Source organism: Euleptes europaea, chromosome 4 (assembly GCF_029931775.1).
Source record: "Euleptes europaea isolate rEulEur1 chromosome 4, rEulEur1.hap1, whole genome shotgun sequence".
In the NCBI taxonomy this organism is placed as follows: domain Eukaryota; kingdom Metazoa; phylum Chordata; class Lepidosauria; order Squamata; family Sphaerodactylidae; genus Euleptes; species Euleptes europaea.
In genome coordinates this window covers 10,615,581-10,642,730 of record NC_079315.1, presented here as the reverse complement: position 1 = coordinate 10,642,730, position 27,150 = coordinate 10,615,581, and the positions used below count along the sequence as shown (strand labels likewise).

The 27,150-nt window shown below is 45.1% G+C and overlaps 1 protein-coding gene across 1 annotated transcript; it reads left to right on the top strand.

The window, feature by feature from the left end:
* C1S (complement C1s) lies at window positions 1-22,120 on the top strand. Its single transcript, XM_056848021.1, has 11 exons — window positions 1-20; window positions 2,181-2,385; window positions 3,730-3,907; window positions 4,646-4,771; window positions 5,816-6,015; window positions 8,410-8,563; window positions 9,707-9,822; window positions 12,744-12,822; window positions 15,381-15,518; window positions 18,479-18,553; window positions 21,282-22,120. The coding sequence occupies exons 1-11, from the start codon at window positions 1-3 to the stop codon at window positions 22,061-22,063; spliced, it is 2,073 nt and encodes a 690-aa protein (XP_056703999.1). The 3' UTR covers window positions 22,064-22,120.
* Window positions 22,121-27,150: the final 5,030 nt, after the last annotated feature.

The following is a 27,150-nucleotide window of genomic DNA, read 5'->3' as shown; positions in this document are numbered from 1 at the left end:
ATGGAGCTGTTCCATATGGGGTAAGTTGGTTATGGAACACAGGAAGGAAAGACTGTGTTTAAGGGCATAGGATTCCTGACAGTTTCTTTGGAGGGCCATTTCAAGAAGGGTGTGGGGTAGAATCATAGAATCATAGAGTTGGAAGGGACCAATAGGGACATCTAGTCCAACCCCCTGCACAATCCAGGAAATTCATAGACTCATAGAGTTGGAAGGGACCACCAGGGTCATCTAGCCCAACCCCCTGTACAGCGCAGGAAATTCACAACTACTCCCCCACACCCCCAATGACCCCTACTCCATGCCCAGAAGATGGCAAAAGAACCCCTCCAGGATCCCTGGGCAATCTGTAGGGTTGCCAGGTCCCTCTTCACTACCGGCAGGAGGTTTTGGGGGCAGAGCCTGAGGAGACCGGAGTTTGGGGAGGGGAGGGACTTCAATGCCATAGAGTCCAGTTGCCAAGGTGGCCATTTTATCCAGGTGAACTGGTCTCTATCAGCTGGAGATCAGTTGTAATAGCAGGAGATCTCCAGCTAGTACCTGGAGGTTGAGCAAAACAAAAACAAAGGCACCTCCGTGCCTATACCAAATAGGTTTGGAAATTAGCACGGGAAAGTGGTACACAAATGCACATAAACAGGTTGCAAAAAACACGTCTGTAATGAGTAATGAAGATGGAAAGAACAAAACAAGTGTACAATTTAATTTCAAAATTAATCAGTTCAGCAGGATATCCAATAGTAGGTATAAATCCAAAAGCTAGGGGACGGCCGTTTCACATTCCCAATGGGACACTAGTATCCCATTGGCAACCTGTTGACAGTGCTGCTGCAGAATGTTGAATTGAAATGGACTTGTATATGTAATTGACTTACTACAAAATGAATGATGCAATGTGGGGCTGAAGAAACGAATGTGAAACGGCCGTCCCATAGCTTTTGGATTTATACCTACTATTGGATATCCTGCTGAGCTGATTAATTTTGAAACTCAGAAGAGGACTTTTTGCCTCCAGATACACACCAATAGACTGTTTCATGTTTACCTGTATATTTGTATATAACCAGTCACTTAGTTGCTAAGTTTTCATGTTGTACACTTGTTTTGTTCTTTCCATCTTCATTACTCATTACAGACGTGTTTTTTGCAACCTGTTTATGTGCATTTGTGTACCACTTTCCCGTGCTAAGTACCTGGAGGTTGGCAACCCTACCAATCTGGCCTGGAGGAAAATTGTTTCCTGGCACAAAGTGGCGATCGGCACAACCCTGGGCATGCAAGAAAGGGCCACAAGAGCCAAGCACTGATGCAAACCTTCCTGACCTCTCTCTCATGATCTGCCTAAGGTCACAGAATCAGCATTGCTGACAGATGGCCATCTAGCCTCTGCTTAAAAACCTTCCAAGGAAGGAGAGCCCACCACCTCCCAAGGAAGCCTGTTCCACTGACAAAGCAGTGCCCCCACCCCCAGGTTCACAGGCTGTCAAACTATGGTTACCAACTCTGGGCTGGGAAATCTTGGAGATTTGGGAGTGGGTTTGGGGAAGGGAGGGACCTCAACATGATATAATGGGTTGCACTGCATAAGAGCCACCATGGTGCAGTGGTTAAGAGCGGTGGTTTGGAGCAGTGGACGTTAATCTGGAGAATGGGGTTTGATTCCCCACTCTTCCACATGAGCTGTGGACGCTAATCTGGTGAACCGGGTTGGTTTCCCCGCAGCTACACATGAAGCCAGCTGGGTGACCTTGGGCTAGTCACAGCTCTCTTAGAGCTCTCTCAGCCTCACCTCCCTCCCAGGGTGTCTGTTGTGGGGAGGGGAAGAGAAGGTGATTGTAAGCCGGTTTGATTCTTCCTTAAGTGGAAGAGAAAGTCAGCATATAAAAACCAACTCCTCCTCCTCCTCCTCCTCCTCCTCCTCCTCCTCCTCCTCCTCCTCTTCCTCTTCTTCTTCTTCTTCTTCTTCTTCTTCTTCTTCTTCCAACCAACCAACCAAGATGAGACTGTGACATAGTTGGCTAGTTGTTCTGATTAAGGGATCCCAAGTCCTTGTTGTAGAAAGCCATTGTGCTCTTGAGGGATATGGGTCCAAACTGATACAGCTCTTCCAGCTTGTAGGGTATAGGCTGATGGGGGGCAGACAACAGCCCTCTCCCCACTTTTCCTCTTTCCTCTCTCAGGAGCTTCATCACCTGCTTCCTGTTCGCATGCTCCAATGCAACCACCATGTTTGGGGAAATCCTCTCTCCAAACTATCCTCAGGCTTATCCCAACGATGCCCTGGAATCCTGGGAAATCACCGTCCCCCCTGGCTACGGCATCCGCCTCTACTTCACCCACCTGGACATAGAGCCTTCTAAAAACTGCGAGTATGACTCCGTGAAGGTACATGCCTTGTCCTTCTGCTGGGTAGGGTTTCTGGGTCCTTCTTTGCCACCGGCGGGAGGTTTTGGGGGCGGAGCCTGAGGAGGGTGGGGTTTGGGGAGGGGAGGGACTTCAACGTATGGTTGCCAACCTCCAGGTAATAGCTGGAGATCTCCTGCTATTACAGCTGATCTCCAGCCGCTAGAAATCAGATCACCTGGAGAAAATGGCCGCATTGGTTGCCTCTTGTTTCGCGTTGTGTACAATTAGCTACAATTAGCTTCTTCAGACCGTGCAACAATATTCTGTTAAAGCATAGGACTAGGAGTCACTCTTTTGAACTGCAATGGTGCAGTCAGAATATTGTTGCACGGTCTGAAGAAGCTAATTGTACACAATGCGAAACAAGAGGCAACCGGGATCTTGTTACATCTTTGTGTGCGCTTTATATGAATTTTGGATGGATCCACATTCAAATATATAGCTGCTTTTAGCCAAATGAGAGATATCGGCAGGAACGGGATTCCACCGTTGTGACTGGATCAGTCTACATCACCTGACCGCGGAAGTAGTGCGGGTTACAGCGATCCCCACAATACTGCTTACTCGTGAGCAAGGACAGTGCTGCCGGCATTTGGTTTTTCCCGAGGGATACTCATCAGTGTTAAAGATTCTGATAAGTGTTTGTATAGTGAAGTTTAACTGTATTCAGAACTTATAATTTTGTTGTTGTACAAGTTGTCAAGACAAGTTAAAAGGTTAAAATTAAAATAATATACACTTGGAGAAAGAAACTTTGTAAGAAAGAGATATATTTATAAGGAAAAGTTGTGGTAGTGTACTGAGATAATTCCCTTAGGGTTGCACAGTACCTGGAGGTTGGCAACCCTACTGCCGGGGGTGGAGGAAGGGAGGGAGCTGCAGAGGAGGCATGCACGGGTTTGATGGTCAGCAGCAATGCTCCACTCTGCTGCAAAAGCCCCAATGGGAAAGTTGTATGTTGAGGATGCCACTTCTCTGATTATCTCTCAAAGGGCTGGGGTAGGGACGCCAGCCTCCAGATGGGTCCCGGGTTCAATCCCGGGCATCTCCACATTTTTGCCGGTCTGCAGGGGCCACCTAATTACCTTGGTTGGTGGCAAGAGCCCCTCAGCTTATTCCTATCTCAGAATGTCCCCTCGTGCCCTCAACCAGTGGGGGAAAAAAAAGGCTTTGAGGGACCAGATCTAGTTGATCTTGTTATCGTGCAGGTGTGTGGGAGCTGTGAGTGTGAGCGCATGCACGCCAGCCGGAAACATTGTCAACAACCAGCCGCAATATCTGTTCCTCTAGCAGAGATGAGGCCTTACCGTCTGTCCCTTTCAGGTCCTGACTGGGGACCACCTTGAAGGCCAACTGTGCGGGCGGAAGAAGAACAGTATTTCTGGCTCCCAAATCCTGAAGGAATTCTACGTGCCCCACAACACCTTGACCGTGACTTTTCAGTCTGACTTCTCCAATGAAGAGCGATTCACTGGCTTTGCGGCTTATTACGTTGCAGTGGGTACGTCGTTGGCTGCCTCCAGTTGGCATCCAGAGTGTTCCTAGACATGCGATTCCTTCCAGCATTGCCTTGGTTACAGAAGGCCCCATTTCAGATGTTTTCTTTGTGGGTCTGTGTAAGTGGGGGGCTGAGACATTTGCTATTTCCCCCCATCTTAAATGTCCCCCCCCTTTTGCAGATTTGGCCCCCAGAATTACTTTGCCAAGGAAAAAAGTGGGGGAAACTTTAACCCTTTCTTCTTCTTCTTCTTCTTCTTCTTCTTCTTCTTCTTCTTCTTCTTCTTCTCCTCCTTCTCCTTCTTCTTCTCCTTCTTCTTCTCCTTCTTCTTCTTCTTCTTCTCCTTCTTCTCCTTCTTCTCCTTCTTCTCCTTCTTCTCCTTCTTCTCCTTCTTCTTCTCCTTCTCCTCCTCCTCCTCCTCCTCCTCCTCCTCACTGGAAAAAAATCTATGCCTAAACTGCTGTTACACCTACTGGGGAAAAATCCAGTTTAAAATAAACTGAACCTAGAGTTGGAATCCAATAGCACCCTAAAGACTAACAAAATTTCTGGCAGGGTGTAAGCTTTCGTGAATCACTGCTCTCTTCTTCAGTTACTTCAAGTATAGGGTAGGGGGCGCTGGGGTTGAGTGTGTGGAACCAAGGGGGCGAAAAGTTTGGGAACCACTGATATAACTGAACAGTTCTGCCCTGCTTTTATCAATAGCCGATCCTTCTTGACGTCTTTCTGCACCCCTTACAGATGTGAACGAGTGCACGGACTTTGTGGAGAAGGCCTGCAGCCATTATTGCAACAACTACATCGGGGGCTACTTTTGTTCGTGCCCCCCAGCGTATATGTTACATGAAGATCAGAAGACCTGTGGAGGTAGGAGCCTGCCCCCCCCCCAGCTCTTGACACCATAATCCTTACCTGTAGAACTGATACCTGAGCTGAGAAGACCAGCCCCATTCAACAGCCTGCTTTGGACAAGCAGCAAATCCAGAGTAGTCAATAAATGGGAAGGATTTATAGTTGCCGTAGGGCAAGAATATAAACTAGCAGCACTTAAATAAAGAACAGAATTCAGTCACGGGAGGATAAGATTGCCAGGTGGCCAGAAAAACAATGTCCCTTTAGCAAAGGCTTGATGAGTGGAAATGGGCAGTTGAAGATTTCCAAGGCATGGAGCCAAATAACATTTATTTACTTACTTCATTCATACCCCCACCTAAGGCCTAAAACGCATGGTCACTTAGCCCAGTTCCAACCCTAAGAAGAGTGTAGAGGATAGGGTGGAAGGTTTTGGGGTGGAGCCTGAGGAGGGCGGGGTTTGGGGAGGGGAGGGAATTCAGTGCCATAGAGTCCAATGACCAAAGGGGCCATTTTCTCCATGAAGCTTTAACATAGCAGCCCGTACCAGGGAGCTCCACACTTGTCCTAGGAATTGACTTATAAGCCTTTGTGGCTGATGAAGCTACTTTTGTAGCGAAAACACTGGAGCATTTCCGGAGCCGCGTTACCATCTCCTCCGCCTGAAAAAGAAAATGAAATTGACCTGAAACAAGCCAAGCTTATTACATGAACTATTCTATCGTTAAAAATTGGCACTTTGGCTGTTTGTTTCCCTTGTCTTTGTACAACGTTCAGTTGTTTACTCGTTGCTTTGTAACCCATGTTGCTTAGCCTGGTTTGTGACTTTAGTTCTGTCTAAGTTACAATATATTTACAGTCTCTGACTGTGTGCACTCTATTGCTTGTTGCTTACTTCTTTAGCCTGCTACTCTTTTGTTTAATTGCAATATCTTTTACAGTCGAGTGAGTTATTTGCTTGAGTACCTGGAGGTTGGCAACCCTAGTAGAGGACCATGTCCGACAGAAGATCCCTTGCCAACTCCATCACTGACCTTTTGGCTTCCTCCCCAACTCCAGTGAACTGCAGTGGGAACGTGTTCACCGAGCCAACCGGGGAAATCACCAGCCCCAACTACCCCAGCCCGTATCCTGAGAATTCGCACTGCGATTACCGTGTGGTGTTGGAACCAGGATACCGTGTGGTCCTGACCATCAAGAACAAGGATTTTGACATAGAGCCTGCTGACTCGGAAGGAAACTGCCCTGATGCCTTAACAGTAAGCCACGGGTTTGAGAGAGGAGAGATCCGTGAATGTTTTGGAGCCAGCGTGGTGTAGTGGTTAAGAGCGGTGGTTTGGAGTGGTGGACTCTGATCTGGAGAACTGGGTTTGATCCCCCTCTCCTCCACATGAGCGGCTGAGGCTGATCTGGTGAACTGGATTTGTTTCCCCGCTCCTCCACACGAAGCCAGCTGGGTGACCTTGGGCTAGTCACAGCTTTCTCAGCCCCACCGACCTCACAGGGTGTCTGTTGTGGGGAGGGGAAGGGAAGGTGATTGTAGGACGGTTTGATTCTTCCTTAAGTGGGAGAGAAAGTCGGCATATAAAAACCAACTCTTCTTCTTGGTCTCCCTGCTGTAGTTTTGGGTGACTCTGTTTCAGCCAGCCCCCATTACACGCTATAGCCTTGTCGGTGGGGTTGGCAACTGGCGGGATATTTTTGGGGTGGAGCCTAAGGAGGGCGGGGTTTGGGGAGGGGAGGGACTTCAATGCCATAGAGTCCAATTGCCTAAGTGGCCATTTTCTCTCAGTGAATTGATCTCTATTGGCTGGAGATCAGTTGAAATAGCAGGAGATCTCCAGCTAGTACCTGGAGGTTAACCTAAAAAAGATAAAGGCTCAGCGCTGTATGGATAATGGGAAAGATCCAGACAGCACTCACAAATTGTAATACAAAAGTAAGCTTTATCAAAGTGTGAAATAGTGCAAAAGGTGCAAAATATATATACAAGGATGACAAAGATACACATACATGCACCAGTCTAGCTTGAGACCTATCATTTGCTCTGGTCCTGTTAGAGACTTTAATGAAATTTTGCTGTGCATCCTTTTGATACATGTTGCTGATGAAGCCATGTGCGAAACGTGATTTGAATCTAGACAACACGTCCGGTCACCTTCCCTTTGTGGCTCTCGCCTGGCACATCTGCTCCTTCAGCTGTCTATAAGTACAACAGAAGTCCATACTGGATTATAAATATTGACTTACCTGTTTTCAGGATATTTACCTACTTTGTGTCTTTGGACATTTGAACTTGATATCATATTGGACTTCCATTATTTATTTTGTATGTGTATCTTTGTCATCCTTGTATATATATTTTGCACCTTTTGCACTATTTCACACTTTGATAAAGCTTACTTTTGTATTACAATTTGTGAGTGCTGTCTGGATCTTTCCCAGTACCTGGAGGTTGGCAACCCTACTTGTGGGCCTAGCTCTTGCGTGAACCTTTCAGCCTGCTGCTAGCAATGTTCAGCTTCCACTTTATTTAGTGTAATCGCTAGCCTTTTGAGGGGGGTTGCCAGGAAAAACAAAACACGCAAGCAATTTTCGGTCCAGTCGTTGAACAAGGAGTTTATCTGCTCTTGGCTTTGGGTGCTCTGTCCGAGAACTGAAGGGGGGAGCAGCAGAAAAGCAAGCGGAAGTGGAATGGGGGGGGGGGTAAGAAAATGAGGTGAAGGTCCAGCAGAGAGGGAGGGAAAGCAAGAGAAGCATTGGGGGGGGGATGAAAAGTCAGGGGAAATGCTTGGGGGGAGTAGGAGAAGTGAGTTAAAAGAACGGGAATACCCCCTGTGAGTCTCTGCTTGCATGCGTATGTATAAAATATACATATATGTATATGTATATATGTGTATATGTATATATGTGTGTGTGTGTATATATATATATATATATATATATATATATATGTATATATGTGTATATGTATATATGTGTATATATATATATATACACACACACACACATATATATGTATGTATATATATATGTATAAAATATACACCGTTTCAATGTTCTGATGTTTTGTTTTGACTGCTCATGTTTTATTTAAACTGTTCAATAAACTCAGTAACGTTTTTGCATTCTTTGTTTGTTGCATTGCACCGACAGATAGTACCCTCAAGTGTATCTTTAAGCTCCCCATGTATAATTTTCTAGCTTCATTCTGCTTAAATCCCCCTTTCTTTGGAGAGCCAGAGGGGTGTAGTTCTCAGGAGCGTTGGACTCTGATCTGGAGAACCGGGTTTGATTCCCCGCTCCTCCGCATGAACGGCGGACGCTAATCTGGAGAACTGGGTTTCATTCCCCACTCCTCCGCATGAGTGGCGCACTCTAATCTGGAGAACTGGGCTTGATTCCCCACTCCTCCACATGAAGCCAGCTGGGTGATCTTGGGCTAGTCACAGTTCTCTCTGAACTCTCTCAGCCCCACCTACCTCACAAAGTGTCTGTCACGGGGAGAGGAAGAGAAGGAGATTGTAAGCCGGTTTGATTCTCCTGAAAAGGTAGAGAAAGTCGGCATATAAAAACCAACTCTTCTTCTTTACTATCTGCCTCTTCGTTTCTGTCTACATTTATCCAGTCCTATCGTTGGCTGTTTTTTGCAGGTCTCAGCAGGCGATGAACGTTTTGGTCCCTTCTGCGGCGACACATTCAAAGGCCCTTCAGAAATCAAGGTGCGAAGCAATATCCTCGACATCGATTTCCGTACCGACGAAACCACACAAGGCAAAGGCTGGAAAATCCGCTACTTTGGAGACCGTGAGTATAGATACCACCAAGGAAAACATGTTGGGCGCTCATGTGTCTCAGAAACAGAGAAATGGGTAGTTTGTGTGTGTGGAAAGTACCATCAAGTCACAGCCGACTTATGGCAACCCCAGCAAGGGGCTTTCAAGGCAGGCGATTAAGCAATGGTGGTTTGCTGTTGCCTTCTTCCGCAGCCCCTTCCTTGGGTTGAAAGTGAAGGGCTTTACGCTATCTCTTAACCTCAGCCTCCAGAGGGGGACAAGACTAGTGCATCAGAGAGATAGAGGGGACAAGACACTGGGGGCGAAAATGCACGGCCGCTTTAGCCTTCTTTATTCCCTGTTTCAGCCAGGATTCAGCCAGGATTGAACGCAGTTCAGTGAAAACGCACGTGTTCGATCCTGGCTGAATCCTGGCTGAAACAGGGACTAAAGTAGGCTAAAGCGACCATGCGTTTTCGCCCTGGGTCATCCTTTCTCTGCTGCTATGAACTATCCCATTGATGTGAAGATTGCTACTCTTAGGGAAGACTTCCTTCCTTCCTGCTTCTTCCTCACCTCCTCACACACGCTGGCACCTCTTCTCCATCTTGCCACCATGAGGGAAGGACACAAGTCCTGGATCTCCCTCCATCCTAGTTAGTTAGAACAGATCGGGAACTATATTTTACTCTATCCTACCCAGAAATGGATTTCCTACAATAAATGAAGTCTATACTCAGCCTTCCATCCTTCCGAGGTTGTGAAATGAGTACCCAGCTTGCTGGGGGTAAAGGGAAGATGACTGGGGAAGGCAGTGGCAAACCACCCCGCAAACAAAAGTCTGCCTTGGAAACGTCGGGATGTGACGTCACCCCATGGGTCAGGAATGACCCGGTGCTTGCACAGGGGACCTTTACCTTTATTAGTTGAATAGATAAAAAGGCTCTGAGCAATTTTGTTTTTGGCACACCTTCATGAATAGAGCTAAGGTTTTTTTTAAAAACCTAGAAAGGCTTTGGGGACCATGTTTGGGTGGAAAGGCAACCTGGGAATGTTTTAAATAAAATGAAATAAATAGAAAATAGGAAGGGGCGGCGGGGGGGGGGGGAGAGACAGAGAAGACAGATAAAGTGGTTGGCTCCTGATGTCTTTTTTTTTCTTCCCGTTTTCAAAGCAATACCCTGTCCACTGACTGTTATCCAAAACTCTGTTTTGGACCCCGAAAGACAGCGCAATGTCTTCAAGGATACTGTGAAGGTGACCTGCAACACAGGCTATGAGATTGTGACAGTAAGTTCACACTTGCATGGTTTAAATGGTTCCCCAGCCCTGCTGGGAATCCTGTTGTGATGATGGTTTTTCTTGTTGCATCTTGGGTAATCTGATGTCCCATAATATAAAAATAGGATTATTTCTGACTTGGTGTCGGGTTCTCTGGCCCAAAGATAGGGGGTTACCGCACTTTGTATTCCCAGCGATGTATTAAGAGTTTGAAAACGTTATAAAAATACTGTTCGCACTTTCTATGTATTCCCAGCGATGTATTAAGAGTTTGAAAACGTTATAAAAAATACTGTTCGCACTTTGTTTGGCCCCTTTAGCTGTGAAGACGTCTTCCAACCATTTATAAGCCGTGGTATCCAAAAACCCTTTTAAAGCGATGTTTTTATAACATTTTCAAACTCTTAATACATCGCTGGGAATACAAAGTGCGGTAACCCCCATAGGCAAGCAACTCAAACACATGCAGCCAATCTACTGGCTTTATAATCCTTTTGAGCAGCAGGTTGCTAATGGATTTTTTTGGTGTCAATTCAGACACAACCAGTTTGGTTCCTGGCTGCTAACAGATTTCTTTTACCTGTTCAGACAAAGCCGTTTGTGTCCCATTTGCAAAGAGAGGCTGAGGCGTTTTTTAATGAAAACTGCTTTCAACCGTTTTCGGTTCTTCCTTTCGCCTCTGAATCGCTCCAGTGTGCTGTCTAACCTGCCAGGAGCGCTTTGGGAAGGACCGCAATTGTTTTACCCGCCTTTTTTTTGCGGGTGCGTTCTTTTCCGGCTTTTTTTTTTTTTTAATGTTCTGAGATTTGCGTTAGATAGTGATATAATGCAAATCTCAGAACTTAAAAAAAAAGCCAGAAAAGAACGCACCTGCAAAAAAGGTGGGTAAAACAACCACAGTGGTGTTCAAACTGGCCAAAGCGCTTTAGAGACAGCTCATAGGCGGATTCAAATGAGCTGTGTAAGTACCCATCTTTGCATCGCTTTATTCCAAGATGGGCCAATCATGGATGACATCTGGTTTAGAAAGGTAATTTGAATAAGGTCACTGAGTCAGACCGTTGGTGTATCCAGTTTTCCCTAGCAGATGCCAGAGGGTCAATTTTTTTTTTCAGTGAGAAAATGATAGGGGAGGAAAGGGCAAAGGTTTTCCCCACGCTGCTCTCCTCCTTGACAAAGCTAGGTTTGCAAAAGAAAAAAAGAAGTAATGTACAATAAACAGGGAAGAAAACTGCAGTGTATAATTGACACCTAAGTGATGCACATAGTCGCGAACCAGTGCCTAACCAGAGTATGCTGGGTTGAGCCCTCTGATGCATGAAAATTTGTTTTGCTGTACTTCCAGGGTGTTTCTTTAGCCCTGAGAACTTTAGGTGCTCCAAATCGATCTTGACTTGATCATCTGTCATGTTCCTGTTTTGCCCTCCCTCTTTCTGCATTAGCTTTCCTTCTTTATAATGACAGTGAACGCTAATGGTTTAAATAAGGCTTTAAAGAACAACTTATATAGTAGTAGTAGTAGTACAGGTCCCTGCCACTAATTTGCTTAACAGCCTAGATCAGGAGTTCCCAATGAGGTGTCCGTGGACCCCGTGGCACACACTGGCCATTTATGCAGGGTCGATTCTGCTTCTCGCTCAATGCTGTTTTTTAAAATCCGACCTTTACAATGACTATTCACTGTCCCAATGCAAGAGGAGAAAGTCAGACAAATTCCATCCCCCCACTCGCCTGCTCCTTCGTTTGCATAGCTATTAGCAATAGTCGTTTGCATAGCTAAGCTGTGACTGGGATTCTGCATGCTTCCTTCAGTGAATGCTTCAATGCGGGGTCGGAGCAAATACAAAAGGTCATGTTAAAAGAGCTCTTAAGAAATGCGAAGCAGGTATGTGAGGCTTCGCAGTAACGTCTGAAATGACAGTTCAGCGTGAAGAAATCAAAAAAATATTTGGGGCACTTCAGCCTGGGACGTGCTGCTAATTACCAAGCATAAACAGCCACCAACTTTCCTGCTGCCAGCCAATGGTTTTTAGAAAGTGAATATATGAACGCTCATAAAGCTCCCTTATACTGAATCAGACCATTGGTCCATCAAAGTCAAAATTGTCTACTCAGATGGGCAGTGGCTCTCCAGGGTCTCCGGTGGAGGTCTTTCACGTACCCTACTTTTAGAAAGTGGGCAGGGCCAGAGTGGACTTTTGCCCAGCAAGGCTTCTGATTGGCCGTGCAGATTTTTAAAAATATTGCTCTGGCAGCAGCTGCCGCCACAGCACAAGGAGCTTCACTGTGTAATTGAAGATAAGCAGTGCGTATACGAGAAAACATTTTAAAACCATATGCATCCTGTAAAACAGAGCTCCTGCCTGTAATGTTGATGAATCACGTATAACCTCACTCCCTGACATTGTGTGGTTGGCAGCCATTCTGGGGTGGGTTCTAGCTGCTGTGGCAGCCTCTGCCTAGCACCCTGTGCCAGAATTCCAAAGGTTGCCACAGGCCCGAAAAGGTCAGGGATCCCTGGTTTAGATGCTATCAAAGGTCTTGTGTTGTTTTCCACCTCCTTAAAATACTAGTTTATATATATGTATATATGGAAAAGACAGTCATGCTAGGAAAAGTTGAGGGCAGCAGGAAAAGAGGAAGACCCAACAAGAGATGGATGGACTCAATAAAGGAAACCACGGCCCTCAATTTGCAAGACCTGAGCAAGGCTATCAAGGATAGGACATTTTGGAGGACTTTCATTCATAGGGTCGCCATGAGTCAGAAGCGACTTGATGGCACTTATCACACACACACACACACACACACACACACACACACACACACACACCAGTTGCCATATAAAATACCAGTTTCCATATATATATATTCTGAAGCATTTCTCATGGTGAATTAACTCTGGCACTTCTAAATGCCTTTTTCCTCAGCCACAAGGCAGCTTCAGGTCCTTCTACTCTAGCTGTCAAAGCAACGGAGAGTGGAGAGATTCGCACCTCAGATGTGAACGTAAGTGCTGCATTCCTCTGTCAGCGCCCCTCAGGGGAATTTCAGGTGACCTGTGAGACCGTGTTGAGTGTAACAGAGAAAAATGAGGGAGGAGAAATGTTTTCTTTAAAGTTTTGAGCACACGTCGAAGAGACAGATCACATTTCGGTTTTAAATTTTCACTGAATTAAGCATCTGGCCCCTTCAGCAACGGGAGCTTCAACTAAGTGTTTTGTTCTTCTCTATAGGGTTGAATCCGGCCAGCTTTTTCACTCAGCCTTGCCTAATTCCCCTCATTGCTACAGCTCCTGACCCACATGGCTTTTGTCCATGCGCTTTAATCGGGCCATTTAAGATGTGTAGAAACTATTGTGCAGTAGATATATGTGCCCTTCTTCCTTGTTTAACTAGCAGTGTGAACCATCCAAGTGTATCTCTGAAGCTCCCTGAAGGATCCATTTTGTCAGGCAAACTTATCCATAAGGTGGTGGTATCCATAGTTGGTGGTGAAGACGTTTAGTAAGAGGAGGATGGCCTTCTTCCAGTCAGTACAATTATCATGTTTGTTCTTAATCCGCTCTTGAGTAATGTGAGACTCCGCCACCATTTCCCCCCTGTTTAGTCCAACCTCCATGAAGACAACCAAGCCAAACAAGTCAAAGAAGAGAAGCCAAAAAACTTGGCCCAGGAATGGTCCTACCAGCAATAAGAGCCCTTCTCAGCCTGCCTTCTTTTTTCTTCTTCAGCATTTGTTAGTTCCTATTGTAGTCCCTTCTAATCTTATTGGTGCTTCTGGATGAGATGAGTTATCAAGGTCCTTTTCAACTTTGGCTTCCAGCCTGGCCATGGCACAGGAATGGACTTGGTCACCCCAGTAGATGATCTACACCATTCTTTCAACTGTTGGAGTTGTACCCCTGTTGGTTCTCCTAGACATTTCAAAGGCTTTTGATACTATAATCATAGCATCCTTCTGGATCACATGACTGGGATGGACAGTGGAGGCACCGTTTCACATTTGTTCTGATCCTTCTCGTCAAGTAGGTCAGAGGCTGTTGCTGGAAAATTCGGTGTGCTGGAACATTTGGTGTGCCGGGAAATTCGGTGTGCCAAGGGCCACAAAGTTCTGTCTTGTCCTGTCCCCCAAGCCAATTAACGTCAACTTGTAACTGCTGGAAAAACTCATCCAGAGATTTGGAGTGAATTATCACTGATACACTTGACAACACTCCAGCTAATTTTAGGAAGGTGTTGGCGAACCAAGGTTTAGAGTCAGTAAGGACTGGATGAGGGTGAACGAACTGAAGCTCCCTCTACAAAAGGCAGAAGTGCTGTGGGTTGGTGGTCAAACTGATACAAGGAAAGGTACCCAGCCACTTCTGGATGGGGGTTGTATTCCTTGAGTGGTGTGCATGGGGCAAACATACAGAGGAAGTGCCCGCACATAACGCCCTCTCCTCATGATGAGCAACACAGGTTTTGGAACATTGCAGATCAACAACAAAGTATTTATTACAGTCCACGACCAGCAAATACAGCAAAAATATAAAAATTGTAACATTCTAAAAATAGTCATAGGACACATCATCCACGAATACAGGTAAACACAATGTGTTTAATATATTAACACACCTTAGCGAAAAACAAATCAGTGGGTCAAATCAAGCCTAAACTGACCCTAGAAGCTAAAATGACTAAACTGAGGCTATCATATTTTGATCATATTATGAGAAGGCAAGAGTCACTAGAAAGGACAGTCATTCTAGGAAAAGTTGAGGGCAGCAGGAAAAGAGGAAGACCCAATGTGAGATGGATTGACTCTATAAAGGAAGCCACAGCCCTCAGTTTGCAAGATCTGAGCAAGGCTGTCAAAGATAGGATATTTTGGAGGACTTTCATTCATAGGGTCGCCATGACTCGGAAGCGACTTGACGGCACTTAACACACACACACAGCGAAAACTAAACTCAAGGACTTAAAACCTGTACCACTCTTTAATTTAAGATCACTTCTCAGTTTTTATTTTGAAATGTTATAGACCTGGGCACAAAACCTGGCAACCCTTCGTGTCGTTTGACAGTTTTTATCCGAGAGAAGATATTCAATTTTGGTTTTACTGGATCTCCCTGGAAATCCTTCCAACAACGGCCCAACGGTTTCACTGTGGATTTTGTTGTAGAGAAGAAACTCTATTTTGCCTCTGAGCCAAGGCACTCATACCTGTCCGTTTCCTCCCAACAGGCGATTTTGTTGTATAAAGCACACTCCAACAATATGTGCTCAGTTGATTCAATCTCTTTTTGTGAGCAGCTACATAGTCTTTGTTCATAGGGAGTTTTGAACATTACAGATCATTAGGAGATGGTGCGCATGCAGGCATTTCCCTCCAGGCATTCACCCCATGCAGACCACTCAGCAATTGCATATGGGCAGGAGGTTCAGCCAGTATGTTTGTGCCCTCCCTGCACAGTGAGTGAACATGTGGACAGGATGCGTGCATAGCGCTACTGTAGATACAGGTTGGAGCAGATGGCAGAGCAAGGCTGCTCCTCTTAACATGATATTGATTTTTCTTACAGCTGTAGAATGTGGGATGCCTGACGACGTTGATAATGCGGATGTCCATTACATAACAGGACCTGACCAGACTCAGTATCAAGCCGAAATCCGCTACGCCTGCCACAAGTATTATGCGCTGAAGAACAACGGAAGCGGTGGTCCCGCACTTACAAACTGTATGTAGCATCCATTCAGGGCGCAAAAAGACTCTTTGGGTACTTTCACACAGCCCAAATAATGCACTTTCAATCCACTTTCAATGCACTTTGAAGGTGGATTTTACTGTGTGAACTGGCAAAATCCACTTGCAAATTATCATTAAAGTGCACTGAAAATGGATTGAAAGTGCATTGTTTGGCATGTGTGAAAGTGCCCTAAATTTATTCCAGGGGTACCCTACTGTGTCAACCAGCAACCTCTCTCCCAGGTCCAAAATACGGACAGCAGCCCTTTCAGCCTCCCAATGGGCAAGGTGTGGTTCGTTTAATAATAAGGTCGAGAGCTTTTCTTTGCCAAAGCCTTATCTCTCCAGCCTTCGGTTCGTCCCTGGGAAAGTTGCAGTCACAACACGCACAGATCCTATTAGTTTTGTAAAATGACATTTATTTTAAAGAAAATTTAAAAAAACACTCTCGGTTCATAACAAGCAAATAAAACCATCCTACTCACTAGTGAAGGCCGTCAGAAGAGAAAAAAAATCTGTCCCCTGGACGAGGCTAATGCCTAAAAAAAAACCTTGCCCACCAATCAAGGTCGAACATTTAATCACCCTCCTCAGAGCGACTTTCAGTCTTAAAACCCGACACACTTTACTTCCATACACCAACTTTGTTCAATGTGTGGGCACTGCCCAAATTTTGAAAACAAGTAGCTGGCAGCAGCCCAATATACCTGCCAGGGAGGGTCAATTACAAAATGTTGGGAGGTTCCAAGCCAGGCATCTTCTTATGATGGGGGGGCAGGTATTTCCCAGTGGGTGCTCCCTGCAGACATAAATGTGATGCTTCCAGGGTTCTTCTGAAGCACCTCCTGATAAGCCTGTCTTATTGTATCAATACCCAATAACAGTAGGAGGTTGAAGATTCAAAGCAATTTGTTTTATTGGCCAATACACAAAACGCCTGGTGAAAATTGCCCGAAGCGCAGGATAATTCACACCCACATCAAAGGATTGCAAGCATGAATATAGACTTCGATAATGGGTGGTTACAGAGGCGTAATACACACGTAAGAACCCAAATGCCCAATACTCGGGACCCCCACATTAGCATAACCTATTACAGAATTGAAGGCTTTGCAGAGAAAGTGGTGATCTAATGCTCTCTAATGAGCAGAGAAGACCCACCAGTGTCAGGTGCTTCTGTGTTTGATCCTAAGTTTCTGCAGTTCTTCTTATCTTGGACCCTGGCATCTGCCAAAGGCTAACTAAGGGAGTTTTCCTAGCTGGCCCTTATGCATGGGGAGCCAGCTTATGAAAGCGTACTGGGGCCTTCTATGGATTCTCTAATTAGCTTCTAACTAGCAAAACTGGGCCTCTTATACTCACGGTCTTTAACATATATGTGCTTGGTGTGACTTTAATCATAGATGCCAACTCTTATACACTGAGTATGGCATATTCATAAGTGCAGATTATACTTTATTGATTGCAAAGAATATATTTCGAATCGAAGAATACATTTCCCATAGCATATAATGATTTCAGGCATTTCACTCCCACACTGAGGAGGCAAAGGAAAGCCAGGATTGGCTCTTTCGTTTGGGCAAGAGGGGAGTAGGTACCGGTGGGTGGGTGGACCTGGACATAGTATAAGGCATATTTAGGCCCCGAATCCAACAATTAAGAGAGGTTGCCACATGGTACCATCTGAAATGAGTGAAATGCTCCCAGATGCTTCACAAAGACGCTGGGGAAATGTGCAGAGAAGAGGGTTTTTGATAATGCTGTAAGACTTCTATCCCCCTCCAGCCAGTGTGGTAGTGGTTAAGAGCGGTGGACTCTAATCTGGAAAACCGGGGTTGATTCCCCACTCCTCCACATGAGCGGCAGACTCTAATCTGGTGAACCGGGTTAGTTTCCCCACTCTTCCATATGAAGCCTGCTGAGTGGCCTCGAGCTAATCACAGTTCTCTATGAACTCTCTCAGCACCCCCTACCTCACAAGTAGGGTTGCCGGTTGCCAGCCTCCAGATGGTGGCTAGAGATCTCCTGCTATTACAACTGATCTCCAGGCAACATAGTTCCCCTGGAGAAAATGGCCGCTTTGGCCATTGGACTCTATGGCATTGAAGTCCCGCCCCTCTCCAAATCCCACTCTCCTCAGGCTCCACCCCCAAAATCTCAGGTATTTCCCAACCTGGAGCTGGCAGCCCTCCTCACAAGGTGCCTGTTGTGGAGGGTGGGAAGGGAATGCGTTTATAAGCTGCTTTGAGACTCCTTAAAATGAGAGAAAAGCGGGGTATAAAAACCAACTCTTTTTCTTCTTCCAAGCTGGCCATCAGCATAAACTGAACAGACCAGATCTCCCCAATGTGGCGGACCCAGAAACAGTCCAAAGGGTTTTCAGTGCAAACCATAATGCGCTGCAAACCCTGGAATGCATACACACACACACACACACACACACACACACCCTGCTGTGCACAGACCTATACCTGGTCTAGGGAAACACAACAGATTTTTTACCTTGAACATCCCAAGTTTCCACCACAATGTATCGCTTCCCTTGTGAAATCTCTGAAGATCTTGTTAGGAAGAGGCGGACCGACATGAGTCTTGCATGGCCTACTTTTTTGTTGTATTTACTAGAATATTCCAGGGCCCACAAGTGATTTTTGGATTGATATAATAATATAACAGCATAACTGCTTTGTGCTAGCTGCCAACGAGGATGTACTTCTGCCTAAGAACATGCCTTGCTGGATTAGATCGAAGTTGATCTAGTCCAGCATTCTTTGTGAGAATCCTAAACAACCAACTACGTAGCCCTCTATAAATTGGCTTGTGATCCTCCAGTAGCCCTTGATCTGTCTTCTGGCCACTATGCGGTTTGGATATACCACATGGATTTTTTTTTTTAAGCTATGAACTAATTACTATATTTCTTTATTTCCAAAGGGACTTATCAGTGTTCGGCCAATGGGCAATGGGTGGATGAAAATGGGGAAACAGAACTTCCTGTCTGCATCCCAGGTATAATACCTAAGTTTGTTTTCTTTTTCTTCCTTTCTCCCCCTCCCTCGCACCTCTTTCAAAATGTGGATATGAGTAATGCCAAGTTTCTGTTATAAAATAGGTAGCCTTACCAGTGTGCCTTTCTAGTTTAAAGAAGATCTCCACAACATTTTAAAATTCTCTTTTTGTCTGCCAAGACAGTTCAATAATTCATAACGGTTAAATACATTCATAGAATCATAGAGTTGGAAGGGACCACTAGGGCCATCTAGTCCAACCCCCTGCACAGTGCAGGAAATCCACAACTACCTCTCCCCCACACCCCCAGTGACCCCTACTCCATGCCCAGAAGATGGCCAAGATGCCCTCCCTCTCATGATCTGCCTAAGGTCCTATAATCAGCATTGCTGACAGATGGCCATCTAGCCTCTGCTTAAAAACCTCCATGGCGGAAGGAGAGCTTACCACCTCCCGAGGAAGGCTGTTCCACTGAGGAACCGCTCTGACTGTTAGAAAGTAAGCAATCTGCAATGCCTTGGCATCTAACTGGTTTTAACTATTTGGGGTTTGAGCAACCCCAGAGATTCTTCATCCAGGTATCTTGTAGGAGGGCTAATTGATCGGTCCTTTGGATGCCCTCGTTACTAACCACTTTGCTGAACACATCACCTTGGAGACAGATCACAATGGGTAGCCATGCTAGTCTGTCACTAGCAGTAGAATAGAGTAGGAGTCCAGTAGCACCTTAAAGACTAACAAACGTTTCTGGCAGGGTATGAGCTTTCGTGAGCCACAGCTCCCTTCTTCAGATAGGAAGGCTCATACCCTGCCAGAAATCGGGTTAGTCTTGAAGGTGCTACTGGACTCCTACTCTATTCTACACCCACCTTGTATGCTGGAAGGGCTGGGCATCAGATGGGGCTACAGAACTCTGGGGATCACTGAGCTACACCGAGAAGGACAGCCCAAAATGGGATCCAGGCCATCCAGAGTCTCCCAATAAACTAGTACCTGGTAGCCTTTTACCTGATCCTAATCTACCCTGTCCTCAGTGCAGTTGATGGCATCCTGTGATTCTTGCAATTGGTAGGGGTGAGGATGAGAGGTCTAGAGCAGTGGTTCTCAACCTGGGGCCATATGGCCCCCCTGGGGCCCCCAGGATATTCCAAGGGGGCCACAGGTGAAAACTGCGTAAATGGGGGGCCACAGAGGGAAGTGAGAAGTGAAGAAAACAGAAACACATGAAAACCCAACACATGACTTTCTTCATTGCACTTCTATGCATCGTTTGCAACTGTGGATTTTTGTATCGCTATAATCTTGTGCAACGGCGGTAGAGGCTTTGTTCTCCCTTGTATGTGAGCACTGTTGTTTATTAGTGTGTTGTATTCTCTTTTTGTGGGGTATTTTTTTGTAAATTTCAGTTTCCCAATAAGAACTTCATGTGTGCATTTTGTGTGGCTGTTGATGCTTCTTTGTTCCTTGGCTATTTGCAGACAAAACATTTAAACAGCTACCTTTCTACCGGTAGGACAGGGTGGCCACAGGAAGGAAACAAGGTCCGAAGGGGGCCACGGTTGGAAAAAGGTTGAGAACCACTGGGCTAGAGGGTCTCCACAAGTTCTGAGAGCTTAAATGCCCCAGACAGGTGTCCATGGGCCACACTGATACCTGGCACTATATATGAACCCAGTAACCGGGTTAATCAGGACAGAGGGCAGGTAGAGCCCTATCCGTAGAAGTATCACAGTGTATATACCCTTTTATTTTCAACCAGGTAGTAAATAGATAGCCCAGGCTAGCCTGATCTCATCAGATCTTGGAAACTAAGCAGGGTCAGACCTGGTTAGTATTTAGATGGGAGACCACCAAGGAAACCCAGAGAGAGGCGGGCAGTGGCAAACCACCTCTTCTCATCTGTTGCCTTGAAAACCCCATGAGGGTTGCCATTAGGGATGTGCAAAAAAAAAAATCGGTAAAATTAGGATCTGGGTATATTCGAGCTAAATTTTGGGGGGAATTCCCGAAAATTCCTGGATCTCCATACCGGTATAAGGTTTTCCTGGTTTTTTTTGGGGGGGGGGGTCTGAAAAAATTAGGCTTTGTCAAACCCTATGGGAAATTTTTCCGGGGCCTTGTGGGGACCCCTGTTTTTTATGGTAAAGGCACCAAATTTTCAGCATAGCTGTTGGCGACTCTCCTAACAAGAACCCCCAAGTCTAGGAAAGATTGGGTCAGGGGGTAAAATATTATGGGCATCCAAATAGAGGTAAAATTGAGCCCCCTAATCCAATCTTTCCCAAGCTTGGCGGTTCTTGTAAAGAGAATCACTAGCAGCTATGCTGAAAATTTGATGCCCCTACCTTAAAAAACAGCCCTTCTTCCCAGAGCCCCGGAAAGATACCCTGTATGTTATAATGGAGAAGAAAAGAGGGATTTAAACTTTAAAGCATTCAGCACAAATGTGCTGAGCAGGTTTTTTCCCTTTTAAAAGGAGTTTCTAGTGCTGTAGCCAGCCATCCCAAAATTATCCCAGAAAAAAAGCCATTTTTTTTTATTTTTCAGGATTAAGCCATTTTTTTTTGGTTTGGCTGTACTAAATGCACACCCTTAGTTTCCATAAGTCAGCTGCGACTGGATGACACTTTACGCCCACACACACACACACAGTAAATATCAGTCGTTTGGGTAATTTCATCTGTTTTTCTGTGACTTGTACGTTTAGATTTTTGTCCCTTCCTTCTAGTCTGTGGAGTTCCTCATACACCCATCCAAAGTGCTGGAAGGATTTTCGGAGGCACAAAGGCTGAACCAGGAAACTTCCCTTGGCAAGTCTTCTTTGAATACCCACGTGCTGGCGGGGCTCTCATTTCCGACCGTTGGGTACTTACTGCCGCTCACGTCCTGGAAGGAAACCAGAACCCAACCATATATGCTGGGCTGTTCTCAGTTGGCCAACCGACCTTGTTGGCTACCAAACCCCTAGTTGTGGAAGAGGTGTTCATTCACCCTGGCTGGAAAGAATCTCCACAAGAATTTCGGACTGACTTTGATAATGACATTGCTCTGGTGAAGTTGAAGGAACCTGTGAAAATGGGTCCCAACATCTCAATTATCTGCTTACCTAGTACATCCCCAGAATATGATCCTCTGGAGCAGGAACTGGGCTACATATCTGGATGGGGCAAGACAGGTAAAAGGAGAACTGTTAACCTCATGAAAGCCCAGATCCCAGTGGTGACCATGGAGCGGTGCCGAAGCGTGAAGCCAGATTCTTCTCTGGACTCCTCAGCCTATAGATTTACAAACAATATGATTTGCGCTGGGAACGGGGAAAGTGATAGCTGTGCTGGGGACAGTGGTGGGGCCTTTGCCCTTCCTGACCCCCGCAAGAAGACACGCTATTACGTTGCCGGCGTAGTTTCTTGGGGACCAAAATGCGGCACTTACGGCCTTTACACTAAGGTGGCCAACTATGTGGGGTGGATCACAGAGGTCATGAACCGGCAGCCAGATGAAGAAGAATAGACCCAGGCCCTCTTGGGGCACTGTCTCGGTCTCCCACAGTACCCACTGACTCTCTTGGCATCGAGTTCGGTCTATAGGGATAATACGAGATAATAAAGTTTGAAGCCAAGGTCCATAGCATTGCAAATGGCACCATTTTGCCTGCTTTCTTCTGCCAGCTCTTAAGAGCTTCCTGGTTTCGCCTTAGAGCACTTTCCTGCCTATTTCTTTGTAGTGGCGTCATTTATTTTCTGACTTTGGAAGCTCCCATGTATCACCTACGTAACTGTCTGAGAAAAAGAGTATTAATTCAATTCTCTATATTACACGGTCAACCAACCTCTTTCAACAATACAGTGCAATCATTAAAACAAATTGCTTATAGTATTTGTACATGTTTGGTTAACAGAATTCTTTCAAAATCCAGGCTCTGATCTCAATGGCTACATTAAGAAATACTTACTCTTACGTTTGTGCATCAGATAAAGCCGAACCCAACCCCAACCCCCACCTGAAAAGTACCGTTTTGGTATTCATGTTTTTTTAAATAAAATTTTTATTGGTTTTTTAAAAAAATAGTACATTTAACATCCATTTAACAACTGTTATCATAGTAATCATTCATGAGTATCTCGGTAGTGTTGTTAAAAATACATAGTAATGAATTAAACAATAACTTCCCCATCACCTCCCTCTGCTTCAAAATAGATTAGTACATTTATTTCGTTTATTATATTCGGTATTCATTTTTAACCCCCCTCCCTCCCTCCCTCCCTTACTGGCTGGCTGGGTCTGCTCGAAGCCCAGTCTTCAGCTCTGCGCCGCTATTTTTTGGGTTTCGGGCTTAAGAAACCCGAAAATTTTCGATTATCCAGAAAAAGCCGAAATAAGTATTTGGCTTTTTCAGATTTTTCTGGAAAATTTTCAGGTCTATTAAACCCAAACCCGAAAAAAACTGGGGAAAATTGGTGCACAGCCCTAGTTACTCTTGCCATAATATAAATATTGTCCCCAGCAAGTAAAAGGGTACTCAAGGGGATTGGGTAGAGTAGGCAAAAGTGGAACAAATATTTCAACGCTAACTCCTTCACAGTAACTACAAAATCACAGTGTTTGAGCTACAGCCTCTATCACTTCTGTACCACAAGGACAGAAACGACCATTGAAGGAATTTGTTTGTAACGACGCTCATGGGTTGCTGATGGCAAAAGATTTGCAACATGCTAATGTAGAAGCTTTCCTATCTTTTTGGTACTGGTAAGATTAGGATGTAAGCCAGCGTGGCGTAATGGTTAAGAGCGGTGGACTCTGATCTGGAGAACTGGGTTTGATTCCCCACTCCTCCACATGAACGGCGGAGGCTAATCTGGTGAACTGGATTTGTTTCCCCACTCCTCCACATGAAGCCAGCTGGGTGACCTTGGGCTAGTCACACTCTTTCTGCCTCGCCTACCTCACAGGGTGTCTGTTGTGGGGAGGGGAAGGGAAGGTGATTGTAGGCCGGTTTGATTCTTCCTTAAGTGGTAGAGAAAGTCGGCATAGAAAAACCAACTCTTCTTCTTACACACTCAGCCTCGATCCTGATAAGTATTTGGATGGGAGACCTCCAAGGAATACCAGGGGTGGGACACGGAGGCAGGCAATGGCAAACCACATCCCATTGTCTTTTGCTTTGAAAACCCTACGGGGTTGCCATAAATCAGTTATGACTTGATCTTTTAAATAATGTTGTAATTGTCCTATGCTATACAATAATAGAGAGCCAACATGGTGTGGTGGTCAACGTGTTGGACTAGGCTCTGGGAAACCCAGGTTTGGACCCGCACTCTGCCATGGAAACTTGCTGGGTGATCTTGGGCCAATCACACACTCTCTGCCTCAACCCTGGCAAATATTTGGATGGGAGACCTCCAAGGAATACCAGGGTCATGACACGGAGGCAGGCAATGGCAAACCACATCCCATTGTCTCTTGCTTTGAAAACCCCACAGGGTCGCCACAAGTCAGCTGTGACTTGATGGCAAAAAACAACAACAACACAATACTATCTTTGATTATATTAAAAAGGACACTATGCTGCAAAATTGTGAGTGCTACTTCATTGTCTGATATAGTAAACTTTATCTGATATAGTAAATTTTTTGTGGGGGGGGGGCTTCCTAGACCACTGATATTTGTAAATTTTAAAGTCTCTGCTTTGTTTTGAATCTGGGGCTCTGGGTATGGGGCCTGATACTCCAAATTGTCAAGTGTTGACATGTTGTGCAACTTTCATTCGAACAACCTGGAAGTCCAAAGTATTGGTTACACTGGCAGTACACAAACTAGTTACTTATTATCCCTTTACACTTTGTTAATTCTAAAATTAGAGTGTTACAGATTCTGTGGACTGCCAAAAAAACAAATCAGTGGGTTATAGATCAAATCAAGCCTGGACTGACCCTAGAAGCTAAAATGAATAAACTGAGGCTATCGTATTTTGGTCACGTCAAGAGACGACAAGAGTCACTGGAAAAGACAGTCATGCTAGGAAAAATTGAGGGCAGCAGGAAAAGAGCAAGACCCAACAAGAGATGGATTGACTCAATAAAGGAAGCCCCAGCCTTCAATTTGCAAGATCTGCACTTGCACACACACAATTCTAAAATCCCATCCTTCTAACATTTCCCAGAGAAAACAGGCAGTAAAAGAGCTACATGTACAAAAAAAAACCTCCAAAATGTGTGCTGAGAATAAATACGCATCATCACACTGTTATTTGTTTTAGATCCAGAGACTGTCCCATCAGGGAATTGTCCTGTGATAATATTTCCATGGTCTCCAAGGCTGGAAAATAAAATTAGGCAAGGGAGAATGGAGAAGAGGAGAATGTTGTACGCTGCTTTGGATTCCCGTTGGGGATAAAAGCGGGGGTATAAATGAAATGAAAAGACAAGAGACGCTGGATAAGACAATCATGCTAGGAAAAACTGAAGGCAGCAGGGAAAAAAGGAAGACCCAACAAGAGACGGATTGACCCTATAAAGGAAGCCACGGCCCTCCGTTTGCAAGACCTTAGCAAGGCTGTTAAAAATAGGACATTTTGGAGGAGATTAATTCATTTTGGAGGAGAGTAATTAATTTTGGAGGAGATTAATTCGCCATGAGTCAGAAGTGACTTGACAGCATTTAACGCATAAATGAAATCAATTTTAAAAAAATTACCAAGACGCCAAATAATTGTTGTCAACATTACTGGACGTTGTCTTGCAAAATCGAAACACCGGAAACTGGGATTCTTAAGCCTTAGCTATTGAATGCTGCCTGTACAAAAAAAACAAACCGTGCTGGCAGCAGCTGTTTAAACATCGGGGTCAGAATCCTGAGGAGTCATGACCAAGCAGGCTGGGTTTTCCCCATCTGGACTCAATAGATACTAAGGGAAAATGCACACCCTTGAGCTTATTAATGTCTTTTGTAGCCCAACCCTGACAATGACATTCTTTTTCCATGTCAAAATCCCAGATTTCAGGTTTTGGGAAATTCCTTGGTGATCAGGGCAGCTTTCTGCGCCTAGGGAATTTCCATCAGGCTTGCTCTGTTAACAGATTTGGTGAAAACTGTCCCCCACCCCCAACTAAGCCTCTAAAGTGGAGATAGAAGAAGAGAGAAGAAGAGTTTTTAAAAAAAAAATATGTTGACTTTCTCTACCACTTAAGGAAGAATCAAACCGACTTACAATCACCTTCCCTTCCCCTCCCCACAACAGACACCCTGTGGGGCTGAGAGTGTGTGACTAGCCCAAGGTCACCCAGCCGGCTTCATGTGTAGGGGTGAGGAAACAAATCCAATTTGCCAGATTAGCCTCCGCCGCTCATGTGGGGAATCAAACCCGGTTCTCCAGGTCAGAGTCCACCGCTCCAAACCACTGCTCTTAACCACTATACCATGCTGGTGCCCTGTTGCTGATTTTGCACGTGGTTTTAATTGCCATTTTAGGTGATTACCATCTCATTGGCGTTGGAATAGAGGAGACTCAGCATGCCTGGACACCTTGCGCTATTTTTCCCATCGGAAGAATCAGATTGTGTATATGTGCTGATGATGCTTCTCTTGGTCTAACCCAAAAAGCCAGAAGCCAAGGGTCGAGCTTCCAGTCTTCCTGGGATTAAAGTCAGAAAGTCAGCCCTGCTAGGTAGTACATTTGCAATGTGAGTTTCACAAAATAGTTAACCTGGTAGATGTAGCACTGTGGTCAAGGTACTAGAATTAGACCTAAGCTGGTACTGGAATTAGACTGAAGCCAACCTGAGTCAAAAACTAAACAAAATATAATCAGTAAAATTGTGCAAGAATATGTCTAAAAGGTCAAACAGCAAGTGAGGCAGTTTAAAATAAAGCTGAACAACGAACTACCCATACAGTCAGCCATTAATTCAAGAAGCAAGATCAAGATGTTACCCATCGAGAATTCCACTTTGTTTGGAGTCAGGGGCCGATAGGATATCCAGTCCCCTATAGCAAGGAAGAATCACAAGGTCCAAAGGAGGATCATGGATAGGGTTGCCAGGCCCCTCTTCGCCACCAATGGGAGGTTTTTGGGGTGGAGCCTGAAGAAGGCAGGGTTTGGGGAGGGACTTCAATGCCATAGAGTCCAATTGCCAAAGCGGCCATTTTCTCCTGGTGAACTGATCTCTATCAGCTGGAGATCAGTTGTAATAGCAGGAGGCTTAGAGAAAATATAGTACCTGGCTGTTATGAAAAGCACACAATAATTGAAAAATGCAGTGAATTTTAGTGAGAATATGTGTAGAAATACAATAAAGGAAACTTAGAATCTATACACTTAAATACAACCAAACATAAAACACACTACAACTATGTCAAACAGAGTTGTCTACTATATCTTCTTAACAATGCTTAGCTAAAAGTCCCACAGGACTCATATAAAGTTCATATGTGTTCAAATCCCACAGGCGCAGGAACAAGCCAACAGGCAAAAGGTGTCTAGATTCTAAAAGGTGTATAGATTCTAAGTTTCCTTTATTGTATTTCTACACATATTCTCACTAAAATTCACTGCATTTTTCAATTATTGCGTGCTTTTCATAACAGCCAGGTACTATATT

Excerpts from the sequence above, each read along its gene's own strand:
- C1S (XM_056848021.1), top strand. The coding sequence starts at position 1 with ATGGAGCTGTTCCATATGGG. Across the intron at positions 4,772-5,815 it reads AGATCAGAAGACCTGTGGAG|TGAACTGCAGTGGGAACGTG; the intron begins GTAGGAGCCTGC and ends CCCCAACTCCAG. Across the intron at positions 15,519-18,478 it reads GAAGAACAACGGAAGCGGTG|GGACTTATCAGTGTTCGGCC; the intron begins GTCCCGCACTTA and ends TTATTTCCAAAG.